Genomic DNA, 18,631 nt, shown 5'->3' on the forward strand with positions numbered 1-18,631 from the left:
TTTCCGATATTAAACATGACGAGCATTCCCATGTGGCCGGAGGGATATGTTGTGTCTTGGCCCGTTCGTTAGTGCGGAACCGAGATTCAGATTACAACCTCACCAAAAAACACACACAGTTGAACAAAATAAAGTACAAGAAATAAAGACACAGAGAAATTTACGAGGTTCGGCAAAAAACTACATACGTCCTCGGAGAGATATTGCTCTTCACTATGAGAAAAACAGTACAAGTTACACATGAGTCAAATCGACATAACCCAATCCCATATCCCTTGTACACCCACTCACAGAATTTTCCCAAGAGCCTCACTCTACCCCAAGAGTTCTTTCACTAGAATACTTTTCACTCTAGCTCTCTTGATTTTCTCTCAACCCATGTTCAACCTTTTTCATGGGAGAGCCGAATGCTCTTCACCTTGGATGCTCTCTCGACACTCATCACAAAGGCATAACCAAATGCCTTAATATAAACAAAAGGCCCCGCCTTCTCTCTCTCCTTCTCCACCCGAAATGAGCTCTCTCACTTGTCTCTTGTTCTCCTTCAAAACCGACTAATGAGCTCCCTTTCTTAAAGCAACTTTTCTTTTTCTTTTAGCCAAAACTCACGGGTGGTAGACAAAAGAAAAAGCAACCCATATTTTCTTCCCCAAAACCAAGGAAAGATGTTCCAACTTTCTTTCTTTAGCCAAAAGGTATTTTGGAGGATAGTTCACTTGGCCACAAACTCCAACAATCTCCACATGGTTGAGATGAAATTGTTGCCAACTCATAATATGAGCCAATCACAACAGGATATACCTTGATAAGAAATTTGAGATGCAGAATTAATTTTCATCCAGTTCATTATATTCGAACATCGACTGTATAAATTTAGTCAGCAAACATTCCGGAAATAAAGGCTATAAACAGTGTTATTGTAAGGTTTACAATATTTGCACAAAAAATTTCATCCCGTCTTGTGGGAAGCTTTGGTCGGCAAATGATGCCTTTGTCGACAAGGTGTTCTTTTAATTAAGGTTTACTATGTTTACACAGAAAGAAATTCTCTGTCGACAGAAGTGCCAACTTTCGGGATATTGATTCGAGACAACATAGTGCCACTTGTTCTGTATGATGACAGAAACTGGATCTCATCCTGTCTTGGGGGAGCTTTGGTAGGCAAATGATGCCTTTGTCCAACCTAATGCAGTGTTAGCCAAAAATTGTGTATGTTTTATGCCTGCGCCTGCTTATTACTTTTGGAGCCAATTCCAATCAAATTTGACCATTTCATTTCTTTTTTTATCGGTTTTGCCTGAAAGGGGAATATCCACAAGATTACAGGAGGGCAATTCAACAATGTTCATGCGTAAGGAATCCATGGCTTAAGAGAAACCTATCTCCTGGTTCATCATAAATTGACAATCAAGCCCCATCCAGCTAAGGCCTCAAAAAGCTATATCGAGCACTATGGAAGACGCGATATCATCAACTTTTGTTTCAGACTGGGCATGGCTCCCGAGCGACCTTCTATATTTGATTGTACAAAAGTTGATACCAACCTCTGACTATATCCGGTTTGGTGCAGTTTGTAAGCATTGGCAATCAGTCGCTTTGCTTCAGAAGCAGCGGCGCCTCAAATCACGTCAACAACAGCTTCCAATGCTGATTATTCCCAGCAAAGACAACATCAACGATAGGCGTGGCTTGTATAGTGTCACGCATGGTAAGAATTGTGGCTTTGAGTTGTATGTACCGTACAACAACAGGTGCTGCGGTTCTTCCCACGGTTGGTTGGCTTGTGTGAATGACAATTTCGGGGTAAATCTCTTCAACCCTTTTACCAAACATACCATTCTCCTTCCACCACTAACCGAAGTCCCCCAGGACATACGCAAACATGCTTATAGAAGAGATCACTACATTAAGAAGGTTGTATTGTCTGCAGACCCTTCTTTGTGTCCAAATGATTACGGGGTTGTGGCACTTTTCGATTGTAATGGAACCAGAATGGCTCATATCAAGTCAGGGGACAATGCTTGGACTCACATAGATCAAACAATCAGATATTTTTATGGTCTGCATCAAATAATAGGATTCGATGATGTACTACACTATAGAGACCAGTTTCTTGCTGTTAGTCGGGAGGGTGGAGTTTTTTCGATTAACGTTAGCAATGGCTCAACTCATAAGCCTCATGTAAGCATAGTTTTACCAATAGTTCCAAGTATTGATGACAAAGCATACCTTGTGGAATCGTCCCAGGGAGATCTTTTGCTGGTTAGGAAGTTCCAAAGTTTGAATTACAGTGAGTGTTTCATTGAAAACTTTAGCTTCCAGGTTTTCAATCTGTTCAGTGCTTCCGGGGGTAGAACTGGACCCGAATGGATCCGGGAGATTGAGAGTATTGGAGATGATGCTTTTTTCATAGGTGACAACCAGTCCATGTGTGTCTCTGCTTCAAACTTTCCAGGATGTCAGCCGAATTCCATATACTTCTGCATTGATGATTGGGTGGGAGTAGAAGCTCAAGGACATCTTGACATGGCAGTTTTCAATTTGGAAAACAGAAGATTTGGAACACGTTACTACTGCTTAAGCCGTTCGCAGAAGAACATGCCACCATCTATTTGGATTTTGCCCACCATGGTGTGAAAACGATGTTTTGTATGACAGAATAACTTCAAGCTCTTCCATATGATAGAATAATTTGAAGCTCTATATTTCATTTGTGATTCTAATTGTAAGCTTATGTTAATAGTTTGTTATGTTTTTTTTTTTCTTATACAAACGATATTGGGGGAGGAAAATATGAACACAAAACCTCGGCTGCAAGAGTAAACACACTTAACTCCTCGAGCTTCAAAGACTTTGCAATCTGTGTGTCATGCTAGTCGGGAGGTTGGCGTTTTTCGATTAATTTTATCAATGACTCTCCTTTGTATTAAGAATTTGGCCATGTTGAACCATACAAGGAGAAAAAGTCATAACCTTTCACATTGGTTTTGCTGAAATGAGAGAATTTCCACCTTGTAACCAACGAGAATTACAATTCAACAATGTCGATCACGCCTAAGGAATTCATAGCCTACTAAGAAAAGCCGCTTCCTCATACCTCATAAGTAGTCAATGATCGAAGATTCGAAATCCAAGCCTCAAAAAGTTATGTCTACCACTCTGGAAGATACACCGATGCCCTCGGATTTAGGCTGGGCATGGCTCCCGAACCTCCTTCTGGATTCGATACTAGAAAAGCTGATACCAATCTCTGACCATATCCGGTTTAGCGCGGTCTGCAAGCATTGGAAATCATTAGCTTTGCATCACAAGCAGCAGCGCGTCAAATCACATCACAACCAGCTCCCTATGCTCATGATTCCTACCAAACACAACAGCGGCGGAAGGCGTGGCTTGTATGGTGTCACGCAACGGAAGCCTTACAACTTTGAGTTGTATGTGCCGTACAAGAAGAGGTGTTGCGGTTCTTCCCATGGTTGGCTGGCTTGTGCGGATGACAATTTGGCAATAACGCTCTTAAACCCCTTCACCGGACGTACCATTCGCCTTCCACCAGTCACGGAAGTCCCACCGCAGGCAGAAACATTCAAATGTGAGTACTACATTAACAAAGTTGTATTATCCGCTGACCCTTGTTTGTTTCCAAATGATTATGAAGTTCTGGTACTCTATGATCATGCTGGACACAAAATAGCCCATTTGAAGTCGGGGGATGACGGTTGGAGTCACATAGTCATACGTACTGTGATCGGATTTTGCGATTTAATTTACCATGAAGGCCGGTTTCTGGTTGTTAGTTATGACGGTCTGGTTTTTTCGATTGACACCAGCAGTGGCTCGACTGCTAAACCCGATATAATCCTAGTTGTAAAACATGCTCCACAAGGAGGAGCAACCCTTGTCGAATCGTCCAGTGGAGAACTATTGCTCATCCGGAAGCTTGATGTGTTTGATTTTTGGTTTGGTAAGATGACTCAGAGCTTCAAGGTTTATAGGGTGGAATGTGCTTGCGGGGATAGACCAGAACAAGTGGAGGAGATTGAGAGTATTGGAAATGATGCTTTGTTTTTGGATTACAATGCATCCATGCGTGTGTCTGCTTTAGATTTCCCTGGATGTCAGCCGAACTGCATATACTTCGTCGCTGATGACTGGACAGGTCATCTTAATGAAGAACCTCAAGGGCCTCTTCACATGGGTGCCTTCAACTTGGAAAACAGAAGAACAGAAACGCACCAGTACTGCATTGATCGTCCAAAGGGGAACAGGACACCATCGATCTGGATCTTGCCCACCATTGTGTGAAAAGATGTGACTCAAATTCATCAAACAGATTTCACTGCTCACTGAATCTATCATCTCATCTGTAGCTTAACGCCGAAAAAAATGTATTCAAATTTGCAATTGGCTTCCAAAAACAGTATGTTTGAAATTATTTGTCTTCAATTTGTGGCACTTCATTTTCGGTAAAGAACATTTAACAAAATTCCAGATCTGCTACAACACCGAAGGGCAGACCGAATAAAAGAACGACAAAACTTATCATTCATTATCCAGATTGAAACAACGATCCCTTTAAAATTGATTACTCATGCGGAACAAAAGCGAAGTAAATACACTGCATAAAAGTACAGAGGTAAATTTGCAGTTTTGACTACTCCCGTTACATTTTGTGCAGAAGCAATTCATCCGGGTGAACCGCCTGCTGCCATTGGCCAGGATCAATCAATGTGCATCTTCTTCTTCACAAAACTTGGTGTACTTTTCCGCGTCCAACAATTTATTCAGTTCACCACTATCGCTTATCTCGACTTTCATTATCCACCCATCCCCATACGGGCTTGAGTTGACCTTGTTCAGAAAAATGAATCAAACGTTACAACCAGAAGCGATGAATGGTGAGGAATCTTTGCTGATGTGTCTATAATGATGCAATGCTCGTACCACATGCATAATTTAACAGAAGTAAGCAAATCTCCAGCAGTTTAAGGGAATTTTCAAAGCTGAAGACTTTTGATAGTTTGGAAAAAACTTAAAGAGAGTTAAAAAGTTCTCACAAGACCACTAACTTTACTTTAATCCAAATAAACCTAATAGAATGCAAGTGTCTTCAACTGTTTGTTCAAGCCTTGACTGTGTCAAATATTGCGGAGTAGGTAAGCTTAAAACCGATTAATCATTTAGAACTAAGTTTGTTCAATCCTTCAGGAAATTTAGCAAGATATCTTTAGTTTCTTGACTTCTCAACAAAAGATGGGGCATCAACAACATTTGTGATGTTAATTTTGAAGCACGTCTCTATTTCAGATATAAGAACTTACCCGAATTACAAGAGGTAAAATACTAAAACAATAACGGTGACAGAAGTAGTGAAAAGCTCACAACTGAAACCTGGTAGTCAGTTTTTATGCAATTATTATACCAATGGTAGAGAAATAACATAGGATACGGGAACCTACCAAACCAGGGGAGTTACTAAGCTCTTCATTGACTTCAGTCACTTTTCCTGACACAGGAGAGTAAACATCACTGGTTGCCTTGACACTTTCGACTGCTCCAAAGCCTTCGCCCTGCTTCACAGCAGCCCCCATTTCTGGCAACTCAACATACACAACATCACCTAAGTGATCTTGCGCATGATCAGTTATTCCAACAGTTGCGGAGTTTCCATCAACTTTCACCCACTCATGAGAATCGGCATACTTGAGATCCTTCACAACTGCAGTAAACAGAAAAGTAAAATCTGAAACCACCACAAAGCTACGGAAAATTTACCAGTTGAAAATCCAAACAGGAACCTAATTAAATAATTCCATCTATCAAATACTAATAGCAACTTCTTTCTGAGCTTTGACACAGAACAGAATACCTCATCGGATAAAATCATTGGGGAAAAACAGAACAAAAATACTTTTTTTTTCTTTCTTTTTTGTCATGAAACCAACTCTGAGAATGTCTTAATTGGTTTTTACAGGCAGATTTGCAACGAGAGAAGGAAACAGAGATCCATTACCTCCTAAGTAAACTTTTAGCTCATTCATAATATACAACGGATATTTTTATCTAGACGCGAACTTGTAATTCAAACGAACGAAATGAAAGTCCCGAAAATGTATATGCCTAACATCATCCATACTTTCACAGCACTTCACAGTTCACAACTGAAGCCAATTCCAATCAAACAAAAACAACAGTTGAATCATAATGCACAGATCATTACATCTCACACTAACATCAACAGATGCAAAAAACGCAAAAACCAATTACCCTCTTGAAAGACTAAATCCACAGCCCACATCAAATCAAACCATTTGCCAAAACACACACACACACACACACACGACCAATCAGGAAAAAAACAGATCTTTTATAGCAACATGATGGATCGGGCATTTCAACAAACACATAACAGAGATCCACATCTTCACCAACACCAAAACCATGTTACAAAAGACCAACTTCTCAATAATCCCATGATTAATCAATAAAATACAAGCAACCCATGTTCAAAAGCATTCATCTTTCTCAAAGATCATTGCAGAAACAATGAAGCAAATCAGAAAAAATGAAAAAAAATGATCCAAGAAAAGTGGGAAGTCAGTGGGTTTTTTGTTGGCTTACCAGAAGCAAATCCTCTGAAGGTGGTTTGGATTCTGAGGTAGGAAGCCGCCCTTGAAGCCCACAGCAACCTTGAAGCCATTTGTGAAATCCAACACAAGACAAACACTACGCTGTCTCTCCTTAAATATAAAAACCACTCCTTTTTTTATGTAGTGGGGTTGGTGGGTGTGCTATTTCATTTATTTCCTCTTTCCCTAATTATTTTTATTATTACAAAAAAATATATATATATTTTATTATTTTTAATTTTATTTTTTAGTATATGGTAAGTATAAATAATATAAGAAAAATTAAGGAAAATAGTTTGAAAATTTTAAATTTTAACGATAAATACAAAATAAATAGTAAAGTAAATAGTATTATAATTGATTTCTTAATGTAAAAGTATGATTTTTTATTAAAATAAATTGAAAATTTTTATTAAAGTTGTCAAAAATATATTGAAAAAATATTTTCGAAAAAGAAAAGTACATGAAGATACGAGGTGGTGGGTCAATTCATCAACAAACCTAATAAGGTAGAAGTTGGTGAGTGTCGTTGTGGCAGTGTGCTAGTGTCGGATTATTAATTAATTATAATAAATTAATTTTATATTGTATGTCCCATGGTTGTATGGAAATTTTGTAAGACCATGGTTTTCGTGGAAGGCTCCAATGATATGACATATGAGCACTTGTTTCTGTTGTGGAAATTTACATGTGAAACCACAATCTGACCAAACTTTTTGTTCACTTTCCTTGCTTGTTATGTCTAACTAGCCTTCATGTACGTTCGTGAACACATGTAGAAGATATTTTTTGAATCATAGTGGGTTACGTGCGATTTATGCTTTTTAAATGTATTTATATGCGTAAATTAACAAAGTAAATGAATAATCTTAGATCATGCTAGAAGAAACCCCTCATCAACCAATTAAAGCAGTTGAATCCATATAATAAAATCGGTCTCTATAAAATTTACTTTAAGAATAGAGAAAATAATATTTAATAAACAATTGATTGAATCACATTATTGCTAGCCCATTGTGAACTTAAGTCCACCCCTCTCCCTTAGTGTAGATAATATTGTTCGTTAAAAAAAAAAAAATCATGTGACAACTAATTTAGTCAAATTATTATCCGTGTACGAAAGACCTTTTTTTATAACTGGCATTAACTAGCATTGCACGCCTCTTAAGATGTTTTGAACGTGTTTAAAAATAGAGAAAATAATATTAAATGAACAACTGATTTAATCATATTATTGCTAGCCTATTGTGAGGTACTAATTTAAAAAAAAAGCACAAAAAATTAATTATTAATAAAATACTATTAAAATGATGAAAATACTCTTGCCTTACTTGATGCATTATTTCGGGATGTCTTTGAAGTTTTTTGTCTTGGGGACATTTTTGTCCAAATATTTTTGTTGAAGCTTGGTGAGACCAAAAGCACTATTTACCTTTTGTGTTGGCTTTATATATAAGATGAGGATGGAGTGCGAAAATCATTTTTCTTTTTTATTATGGTTGAATTAGGCCATAATTTTTCTATTAAGTATGTGTTATGTTAGATTGTTAATTCGATCTATTACTCATTTTAGTGAAATTCTTGCTACTCTCAGGTGCTATTCTAAAAATTCCCAGCAAGCGCCGTCAATTTAGACACTAGGTGGCTGGTTGTCTGCCCGATTAATCCCTACATTTGAAAATTAAATAAGGGCACCTAGAGCTGCCAAGACACTCATCTAGGTAGCGACTCTCACTTAGCAAAAAATTAGATAACTTTTATATTGTATTTTATTTTTTTAATAAATTGTAAGAGACTTCTTAAATACTTGGATGAACACTTATTATATGCTTGTTCTCCATATTTTCAATGTGTTCTAATAGTTTATAATCTATGACACCTAGGCGTTAGGCCTCTACCCGCTGCCCAACTAGCACTTAGCGTTTTTTAAATCTTACTCTCGTGTGAACTGAACATAATTGCAAGAGAAGGACGGAATAATAGACTTCCAAGATGGTTGAGTGATCGAAATAACAATTTAACAACATAACAGTTGTTCGTGCATGTTAGCTTCTTTCTTGCAATCTTTAGTCACATCGAGAGATATGGAGCTTGAGCATTTTAGCCATGAGCATACCTTAATGGCTAATGCTTTCTGATGATTTTGATGAAGAGATGGATGGTTAGGATCAGAAAATGTATTACTTTGTGATATCTTGAACACAAAATCCATCCATCAAATAGTTAAAACATCCTGACATCTTGTGCATAGTTCTAATAACAGTACTAACCTGCTCGGTTTGATCATCGCTCGAACACGCTCCAAGAAATACTTTTGCAGCTCCGCCGTCTGGATAGCAACCGGCATCAATCATTTCTTCGAAAATTTCCCAGCACCTTGTGTACGGTTTCTTTCTCGCGTATGCTCCAAGCCGCGAAGTCCATGTCACAACATCGGATTTCAAGTTTTTGAGTGGAAGCAACTGAAAGAGCTCTTCCATCTTGTCGAAAAATCCTGCCCTTCCGTATATGTTAATCAAGATGTTGTATGTACTGATATCAGCTGCATAAGGTCCTTTTTCCATGGCTGTCAAAACTTCCTCCATCTTTTCTAACTGACCTAAACGGTCATGCAGATTTAACATGCTGTTGATGACAAAAGTGTACTCTAGCTCCAGCCCGGACACTTGCATCCGTTAACAATGTCCTCACATTTAGCTACGTTGCCAGCTTTGGAGTAGGCGGATAAAAGTAGCATATGGGATTTCTCTGTCGGGGTTATTCCTAATCGCTTCATCTCTTCAAACGGAGCTTGTGCATCTGATATGAGAACAGACTCGTTCGTTATAGTCTCAATCTCAATCACAATTGTGCCTTGAATCAATTTCATCTCATCATCATGTGAAATGAGTAAAGATTAAATTATTTCAAGGCAAATGAGTGAAAAGTATGAGGTCTGTTTGTTATTGTTTACCTTCATGAAACCAATGATACAGAAACAGTATGCATTCATAAGCCGGGAGTCAGAGAGTGAGTGAAGGGAGAAGGAGCTCACATGAACGCTTGGAAATTGGAGGAGGAGGAGGAGCTTCCAGTCTGGTATTCTGTGAGAAGAAGATAGTGTTTGATGGCATACAGGAAGGGTGAGGACAAAACATATGAATTTTCAAAATATCTCACACCTTATATATATAAAGGACAACACAACATCTTATCTTTCTTTTCTCTCTCTTGTTCTTACTTACCCGCCTAGCTTTAATCCAAATTTTAACCATCTGTTAATTCATCTTGTGCTAGGTTAACGATATGCCATTCTTAAACAGAAAATGTCATTTTGGGATCGCTGACCAACTAGTTCTTAGTGTAGTGACACTTATTTTAGTGGTAGAAGAGACGTCAGGTTCAAATAGAAAATAATGCCGAGGTTGGTTTGAGTATTTGGGAATGTATGCGAATGTGAAGTAAATTCGTTCTCGGCTATGAGCTAATGGGAATAGCAAGTACGGTTTTTGAAAACGAAAATGTTATCAAACAGCCCGTAACATTTTGAAAATTAAGGATGGCAACAACAGATTAAGTTCCACTTTAAATTCATAAATGGAGAGTTAATAAGCATTGTACAAATTTTGGGGCCAAAGTAAATGTGTTAACGAATTTCAAAGCTGTTCACAATGAGCTCAGGAATTGTCAGGCTTAAGGCTACAAATAATGGCAATACAATGCTGCTTGAGCTCAAGAAGTCTGCGACTCGGTTCCTAAAGATTCACAGCACAATCATATACCAAATCGTTCTTGCTTAATACGCAACCATCTTGCAACATAAATTGGACTTTTAAAAGTTTTTCTTCTTTTGAATTTTCTGCTGCAACAGCCACACTACTCAACCTCAGCCAAATAATCTTCAATCTCTGCTGGGGTCAGCACTCTGCAACAAGGTAAGCATAAAAATTAATTAGAAATACACTCCGATGATGGGCAATCAGCAATCATTTATAAGTACCAATTATGATTAAAGGACACTTGTGCGGTGTCACGGGCTTGGCACACACCTAATGTGTTCATCTCTTCGGTGTCTATACCAAGTACTTTTTTTTTTTTTTTTCCCTTTTGAAACTAGTGTCTCCAGATCTTTGACCCCGACTAATCACTAGCCCCCCCCCCCGCCTGACCCCACAACATTTGGGAAGCAAGAAACTCTAACAATTGCTAGGTGGGTACCTTGAGAGGGGTCGAACCCCAGACCTCTTGGTAGCAAACCAAAACAAAGGTTTTGGGTCTAAACACAGTCCAGATGCAGTTACCCCTTCTTTTATAGCCGTTTCAACTTTGTGAAATCAAAGCTAATCCTTTGGCATTTAGCTACTTTAAAGTTGAGTAAGCTGGCTCCTTGGACCTATACAAGGGTAGGGGGAGGTGAAGGGTTCTCTTCTTTAATGCGTTGACATAATACTTCTATTTTTCATTGGATTTTGCATGCCACGTGTATGTCTAACATGCATCCTATATCTCGCTAAAGTATTTTCTGCAATCTAAACTATATTTAGTAAATTGAATTAAGAGCAAAGATGCCTCGGCAGGAAGTAAAGATGGAGCTTAACCTGAACTTTTTGTCTGTGCCAATAATCCCAATCTCAATGTTTTTCCCTGAGATTTGTCCTTCAAATCTGCATCAAATATGAAGCAACTACTTATACCGCTGACAGATAAAACAAAGTTTCTTCCACTTTCTGTGGCTCCTAAGCATTGCGTATGTATAAAAGAAAAAATAAAAACATAAATTCTGGAAGTTAACGGTTATGTTGTATACCCTTCCTTCAAAGTCAAAATAGCCGTGTGCACAGCATCATCAAGCTCCATATCTTCAGTATACCTATTAGAAAAGAATAATAAAGAAACACACTTCACATTTGAGGACTATAAAGAAATTGAGGCCGAAATTTTAATTTTATTCAGCATAAACCATGTCTGACTATTCAACCAGAAAACAGAAAAACATGTCTGAGTACCTCTTCTCAAGAAAAGTTTTTGCGTTTGAGACATTCTTCCCCATTGCAGAGGCTTTCCATGAGAAATATGAACCGGAAGGATCAACCTACAGAGAATTATAAATTAACCATATCAATAGTAGCAGAATTAGCAGAATTAGCTATCATATAACTGTCAACATAGGACAATATATAATTTTCATAACACTACTATTCCTGACAGGAGTTTCTCCTCTCCGACCATCCAAAATAGAGTTAAGATTCAAGAAAACTAAACGCAAACAGAAGTACAATCCATTGCATGAAGAGGTTGAAATGACAAAATCAGCTCAAGCAAGATTACTAATGGTCAATTTAACAACCCAATTTTTGTTAAAAGTAACACATTCCACATATTAGATATTTCTACGCCTGCACAAAAATTTGTTTAACAAACTAACAAAGCTAAATATTGGTGTAGACATCGAAATTTCGGAACTTTCGTGTTCACAATTGGGCAGCAGCAACCCAACCAAATATGTTACAAGAATTTGTTCCAAACTCTGTCAACTTTAAATCGAGATGTTCTTTCCATAGATGGCATCGTAATTTGCAACCAGAAACAACAAATAGCGAAAAAGTTAACAAGAAAATAACACATTGGAAAATGAAAATACCTGGTATAGTTGGGGACCACTGTCATCAAACCCAGCAACCAGAAGAGATACTCCAAATGGCCTTACACCACTACAAAAGAAGGAACGAAAAATACTTCAGTAAATTTTATAACATGAATATCCTTTAGTTACTCATCTTCAAGTTCAACTACTCAAACTCAGCTGCAATTGCCTTAAATAATAAATCTCACAAGCAGGAACCCTTATGAACTTTCAAAACTTATACTTCTCATAATTTATCACCTTTTATATTCTGTCGTCTCACTCTCACACACACAAGCAGTATCTTATACTGTTTCCCAAGACTTGCAATTTTGTAGTGACCGATTGCAAGTGTTTTAGTTATAATTCCAAACACTAAAGATTTTGGAAAAGGATCCAATATCGTACAAGACATACTAAGTACTCGGTACTCAATGCTTGAAAAAGGTCATTTCTTCCACACTTGAACCCATGAGCAATCAGAAAATTATTGTGGGTCCAAATGTTCGAGAAAAAACCGCCCATTCAAAGAGCACCTTACACCTGTAAAACCGGACTACAAAGTGTTTACCATGGGTGACATTAAAAAGCTAACATCATCTAGAGACCATTGGTCACAGATATGACGAAAGAATTTCTCAATGTGATGAAAAATGGGACTAGGCCTTGTGTATCAAAAAATGAACCACAATTTATATAGATAAATACAGTGTGATAATTACCCAGATTGCGTGAACTCCTGCATAACAGCTGCAGTTTCCCTCACAAGTTGAGTAACAGGGATAGGTTCCTAGAAACATGATGGTTTTACACAAGTTATAACCTTTGCAATATACAAGAGCATCTTATTATTATAGTTCGCAAGAACTTGACAAGGGAATGATGACCATTTGTCACATCACATATTAAAAATAAATAATCAAATAGGAGAGGAGAAAAACTCAATACCTTATATAATCTGTGATATTGTTCTGCCTGCTTCCTGCTTTTTCGGACCAAGACTCGAAAATCAGGACCCATACCGCTGCAGGAGAGAAAGTAATGGTAAGAATACCTATAGACTGAATGAAGATAAATAATAGATTCAACAAGGACACAAAATATTAGGACACTGGAACTGTTGTTGAAAGACAAAAGTAAGGGTCTCGTGTCAATCCAAACATGATCATTCAGAAGCCAGAATTGTAGTTTCCAAATGCAAGTTCATGAATGCAGTGTCTTCTACATTTCTTCATTTAAACTCTCACTTATCACACAGTGTTGCACATCCAACACATGACCCATCCTCATATCAATAATATGGTCCTTTAAAATCTATATATAACAGTAGAAAGCTGATATCAATAATATGGTCCTTTAAAATCTATATATCACAGTAGAAAGCTGATCAAGTTTCTCTAAACTCAAAGGTGTCGAATACAGCACTAGAGTAATACTTTCTCTTGAAATTGTAGGTAACTCAATATACCAGTCCTCTGGGCTGAGCTTTCTAATGTTAGCTATATGATATTATACCCAAGTCTCTAATACACATGACCTTGTAAACCATGTTTAGGGGCCCAAGGTTATAGAACTTTACAAGAAGAGCAAGGACAAACGACTAGAAAGTCCACAAAACGAAGCATCATTAATTATCCTTACACAAAGTATTAGATGCAACATCTCCTTTATGAAGGAACTCAGTACTAAGAAAAAGCAAGCCTCGTGACAGGAATCAGCCAGAAAGCAAACCTGTAAACAAGTCCAATATTGGGTGTCAAACTCTGTATTTTTTGAACCTGGCCAAAGAAAACACATATCATTAGAAACGACCATCTTAGGAGAGAAAACTTGTGTGACTCTGAAACTAAGAGAGTAGAACGATTTACAATGCATCACAGTAATGAAAGTTTATTGTAAAACAGAGTTCTAGAGAAAGAAAAAAAAAAGAAAAAAAAAAAAACTGTTCAGACCAGGAAAGGGGAAAATTAACTATGCCGGTCATACCATACACAAGAGAAACAACCCTATGAAAACAAAATGTTGTTCGAGCACATAGATATTATACAACACACGCTTGGAGTTCCAAAAGTTACACAATGCTAAAAGTGATACAAACTTATAATCACCATAAGAGTCACTCACTACAAACACTAAGCAATATAACTAACATAAACAAATATAATGAATATTAAAATAAGATTGTTTAATAAAATTGAAACTTTAAATGGAAAACATAAAGAGTGACCACGAGTGGCTTACGGATGCTTCATCAACCAAGATTGAAGGTAGCTTCTTCTCGGTTGCAATAACAACCCCATTAGCAGCTGCAGTAACCAGGTAAACACACAATTAAACAACCCAACTTTTAAAATTTCCATTCAACTAAATACCAGATAATACTTTTGAGCCATCAAAAAAATTGATACCCAAATAAAGAATCCATCTTTTCATCCAGATTCTACTAACATTTCAACAAGGAGATTCAGCAAACCGACTGGATTGTAAGTACTGAGTGCATTATTACCTTTGATCCCGAGAGAGGTTTGGCCCGACCCGACTGCCGTCAAAGCGTGCTCGATCTGCACTAGCTTCCCTGAAGGACTGCTCACCATACACCGCAAATAAATCAGAAAATACAAAAACCCAACTAAATTTCCAGAGAGAGAGAGAGAGAAAGAGAGAGAGAGAGATACCTGAAAGTGGTGAGAGAAAACGAGTACTGGCTGTCTCCCATTGTTTTCTAGAGAGAGACTGAAGCTTTTCTTCTTTTTTTTTTTCTGAGAATCGAAGAAAGAGAGACTTGAGGTGGCTTTGGCAGAAAGAACAGAAGGGGGTCTAAAGACTGGAGCTTTACTTGTTGGAGAAGAAGGTTTTGATTGGGCTTTCTGGCCCAAAAATGTGACCCGACCCGAGCCTGTTTTTATTTTTCTTTTATTTTTTGATTTTCTTTAGAAGACGAAGGAAGAGGAAAAACCCTTCTTCTCCAACACGAAAGTATATCATAAATCACACCATCCCTCTCTGCAGAAGCAGCACTCATCGCATTGAAGCAAATCAAGCACTAATTCGGTAACTCTCTCTCTCTCTCTCTCTCTCTCTCTCTCTACACGCACATATGGTGGTGTAGGTCTCTGTGACTCTACTGAATGGCGAGTGAGAGTTGATAAAGAACTGAGCTTTTTATTTCTCGCGATTTCTCACTATTTTCTGTTTGGGTTCCGAGAAATTTCAATTTTTACCACTGTAATCCCGATCATATTTAGTATAGAATGTAGTTGGGTAAAACCCCTTTTGCTGGTTTACCGAGCTAGAGATGGATCTGTCTGTAATCTCTGATAGAAATTTTGTGCTTTATTACTGCTGATTCAGATCAATCTCCAAGTTCCAATCAGACCAAAATGTTTCTCACAAGGTGAATTGCATTTTTGAGAATTTTTTGAAGTGAATTATTTATCTCGAATTATATATAATATGTGTATACTTAATTTCTTGTTGATTTGATTGTGGGGTTTGTGCGTGTTGTGAAGGACTGAGTATGACAGAGGAGTAAACACTTTCTCTCCCGAAGGCAGGTTGTTTCAGGTTGAGTATGCCATTGAGGCCATCAAGGTACTTATCCTTATTAATCCTTGCTTTCGCACAAATTCAAAAATCTTAACAATTTTTTGCTGTATTTATAAATAAAAGGTAGGATTTCGATTAGTTGGTGTTATAAAGTTATTGGTTTTGACGTATTACAGTTGGGTTCGACTGCAATTGGGCTAAAGACGAAAGAAGGTGTTGTGCTTGCTGTGGAGAAGCGCATCACTTCACCTTTGCTGGTCTGTAAACTCTCTCTTTATATGACTTCTATGTGCTTGCCAATTTTTACTTTTTGTTGTTAATAGTTTTTATGGCTATATTTCAAACCAAAGCTGCTAGACCATATCTTCTCAAACAAAATTAAATTCCTATGAGGTTGTTTCAAATGTATGTAATAGCATCTCTTGATTTTTTGGGAAGTTGACTTGTTATAGATCCTTTGTCCTTCAACACATGGTACTTTTTGTGTCTGGCATTCGCAAATTGTCAGTATCATGTTGTTTAAGAATCATGCATACATTAGGAGCAGTAAAGCCTCTGAAAGGTTTATATTAGATCTCATCTTAAAATTGTATTGGGGTGGAACAACTTTTGTCTTCCAAAATGTTTCTTTTGTCTTCTCTCCTTGTTTTTCGTGGATTTAGTTGTTCATTTTTCAAATCTGGAGATTTGCAATTTCATTGATGAATGCTACTGTATACTGTTTGCTTTCAGGAACCCAGCAGTGTGGAGAAAATTATGGAAATTGATGACCATATAGGATGTGCCATGAGTGGACTGATTGCTGATGCTCGTACACTTGTTGAACATGCGCGAGTTGAAACTCAGGTAATTTTCTTGGTGGTTATACACATTGATCTCCTAACCTTTTTACTGGTTTACTAACTTCCAGTTTTTTGCAGAATCATAGGTTCTCCTATGGTGAGCCAATGACTGTGGAGTCTACAACACAAGCTCTTTGTGATCTTGCCCTACGATTTGGTGAAGGTGATGAAGAGTCCATGGTAATAGCCATTTCATTTCTTAGTTTATATGAAAATTCATGTTTTTAATCTTTAGTCAAATAATTAAGTTTGTTTACTTTGGGAAATGCTAATATAATATAATACTCGTCTTCGTTAAAGTTTATTGAACTGTTCTGTTCATTTTATAGCAATTTATGATCAAGCACTTTACGATGAAATTCTAGAGTTTTTTAAGATACCTGTTTACTTTTGAGAAAGAGATAAACCATGATATACTTGGTGTTAATTTTTATATTAGTGAAGTATCTTTTGGCACTATACAACATTCCCTTTGTACTGTTCCTGTATTCTTATTGATATGTAATACGCCATTGCTATACGTTTGGCTCTTTATATTCTTTTTTGCAGTCTCGACCATTTGGGGTATCTCTCCTAATTGCTGGTCATGATGAGCACGGGCCCAGCTTGTAAGTGATACTTGGTCTGCTTTGTCTTGCAGTATTCGACATGTATAAACACTGATAAGTGATAAGATGCTTTATAAAAACTGAAAAATAAAAAATCCCCAAATCGTTGCTTCTGTTTCGTACATCCTCTTCTCTTTCAAGTACTCATTTTTTTCTCTGAATTAAATCTGTTTCCTGTCGCTGCAGGTACTACACTGATCCATCTGGCACATTTTGGCAGTGCAATGCAAAAGCTATTGGTTCAGGTTCGGAGGGAGCAGACAGCTCTCTTCAAGAGCAATACAACAAGGTATCTTTGCTTGTTTTAAGTTTAACTGATGTATTCTTATTTCCATAAACGTATCTTACCGGGTCAACCGACCTGTCAACCTTCTCAATAAGGAGTATGAAATGGTTCTACACATGATTGACCTTCTAGGTCGAAGCCTTTTTTTTTTTTTTTTTTTTTTTTTAAGACTATTTTATGGTAGAAACAAGATATGGAGGAACTTCCTTCTTCTTCATGCTTTTTCAACTATATAGGTTAATATTTTCACGTATTGATTGTTTTCAGGACTTGACTCTTCTAGAAGCTGAGACAATTGCTCTGTCTATCCTTAAGCAAGTTATGGAAGAAAAGGTGACGCTTTATAATAGATATAGGTTTTGTATGCATACTTTACTTGAGCGTTGTTCTAATTTGCATAGTATTTACACTGATTGACCTATGGTACTGTTCTCAGGTGACACCCAACAACGTAGATATCGCAAAGGTTTCTCCAACATATCATCTGTATACCCCCTCTGAGGTGGAGGCCGTCATTGCTCGCCTATAAGTTCTCATGTTTCTCGAATTTGTTTCTTGTCACTACTGTTTTTGCTAAGTTTAAAGAAATAGATTTCGGATTTGTTTCTGGTTAACCAGTAAAAGTCATTCGGTAGTGCAGTGCAATACTAAAACATTCCGAGGATATTATCATCTTACTTTGGTGAGCAGATGCCTTACTGCGCTCTAATGAATGATTTCATGTGAACTCGAAACATTTTAGCTTTCATTTTGTTTTGTGCACAAATCTGTGGTCAGTGCAGGCTAGCAGTTGAAATGTGATGCCTTTTCTCTTACATGTTGAAATCGGTTTCCGTTTGTGTTTCAACCGAATGCTTGGAATACTACATTTGCTGATCAGAGTAGAATTGCACCGTGCTATTAGACCACCTTTTACCGCTCTACAAACCGGTGTTTGATTGCAGAGCGGTAATTAGATTTGGAACTATGAAGGCTGTTTCTTTTACAGAACAACAGTCGCTCGAAAACTTCATAGCTTCGGGTATTAATCTCCCTCCCTCCAAGAGATAGAGCTCAGAAGTTGATCTCGCTCAGCCGGGCGTTTCAAAATATATCAAGTTAATTGGTTATTTTGGATG

The 18,631-nt window shown here is 37.5% G+C and overlaps 5 protein-coding genes across 5 annotated transcripts; 3 read left to right on the forward strand and 2 right to left on the reverse strand.

Moving 5' to 3' along the window:
- Positions 1-865: 865 nt before the first annotated feature.
- On the forward strand, positions 866-2,723 carry LOC125476419 (F-box protein At2g26160-like). The gene has a single exon (XM_048582597.1). It carries the CDS (start codon positions 1,453-1,455, stop codon positions 2,635-2,637), a length of 1,185 nt encoding a protein of 394 aa, XP_048438554.1. The 5' UTR covers positions 866-1,452; the 3' UTR covers positions 2,638-2,723.
- A 388-nt stretch (positions 2,724-3,111) lies between these two features.
- On the forward strand, positions 3,112-4,305 carry LOC125476434 (F-box protein At2g17036-like). The gene has a single exon (XM_048582611.1). It carries the CDS (start codon positions 3,112-3,114, stop codon positions 4,303-4,305), a length of 1,194 nt encoding a protein of 397 aa, XP_048438568.1.
- A 217-nt stretch (positions 4,306-4,522) lies between these two features.
- Positions 4,523-6,819, reverse strand: LOC103945156 (glycine cleavage system H protein 2, mitochondrial). The gene is made up of 3 exons (XM_009355690.3): positions 6,622-6,819; positions 5,460-5,719; positions 4,523-4,851 (listed from the first exon to the last, which is right to left on the reverse strand). The coding sequence occupies exons 1-3, from the start codon at positions 6,698-6,700 to the stop codon at positions 4,726-4,728; spliced, it is 465 nt and encodes a 154-aa protein (XP_009353965.2). The 5' UTR covers positions 6,701-6,819; the 3' UTR covers positions 4,523-4,725.
- A 3,362-nt stretch (positions 6,820-10,181) lies between these two features.
- Positions 10,182-15,069, reverse strand: LOC125476520 (proteasome subunit alpha type-2-B). The gene is made up of 11 exons (XM_048582743.1): positions 14,907-15,069; positions 14,738-14,814; positions 14,473-14,537; positions 13,963-14,009; positions 13,180-13,255; positions 12,954-13,021; positions 12,250-12,319; positions 11,615-11,700; positions 11,416-11,478; positions 11,207-11,272; positions 10,182-10,533 (listed from the first exon to the last, which is right to left on the reverse strand). The coding sequence occupies exons 1-11, from the start codon at positions 14,945-14,947 to the stop codon at positions 10,485-10,487; spliced, it is 708 nt and encodes a 235-aa protein (XP_048438700.1). The 5' UTR covers positions 14,948-15,069; the 3' UTR covers positions 10,182-10,484.
- A 90-nt stretch (positions 15,070-15,159) lies between these two features.
- LOC125476519 (proteasome subunit alpha type-5-like) lies at positions 15,160-18,261 on the forward strand. Its single transcript, XM_048582742.1, has 10 exons — positions 15,160-15,282; positions 15,583-15,625; positions 15,741-15,822; positions 15,954-16,034; positions 16,510-16,623; positions 16,698-16,799; positions 17,169-17,227; positions 17,414-17,516; positions 17,781-17,846; positions 17,950-18,261. The coding sequence occupies exons 2-10, from the start codon at positions 15,612-15,614 to the stop codon at positions 18,040-18,042; spliced, it is 714 nt and encodes a 237-aa protein (XP_048438699.1). The 5' UTR covers positions 15,160-15,282; positions 15,583-15,611; the 3' UTR covers positions 18,043-18,261.
- The last annotated feature ends 370 nt before the right edge of the window (positions 18,262-18,631 follow it).

Source organism: the organism of the source record quoted next, unplaced genomic scaffold, assembly GCF_019419815.1.
Source record: "Pyrus x bretschneideri cultivar Hongxiangsu unplaced genomic scaffold, Pyrus_bretschneideri_v1 Contig19, whole genome shotgun sequence".
Taxonomy (NCBI): domain Eukaryota; kingdom Viridiplantae; phylum Streptophyta; class Magnoliopsida; order Rosales; family Rosaceae; genus Pyrus; species Pyrus x bretschneideri.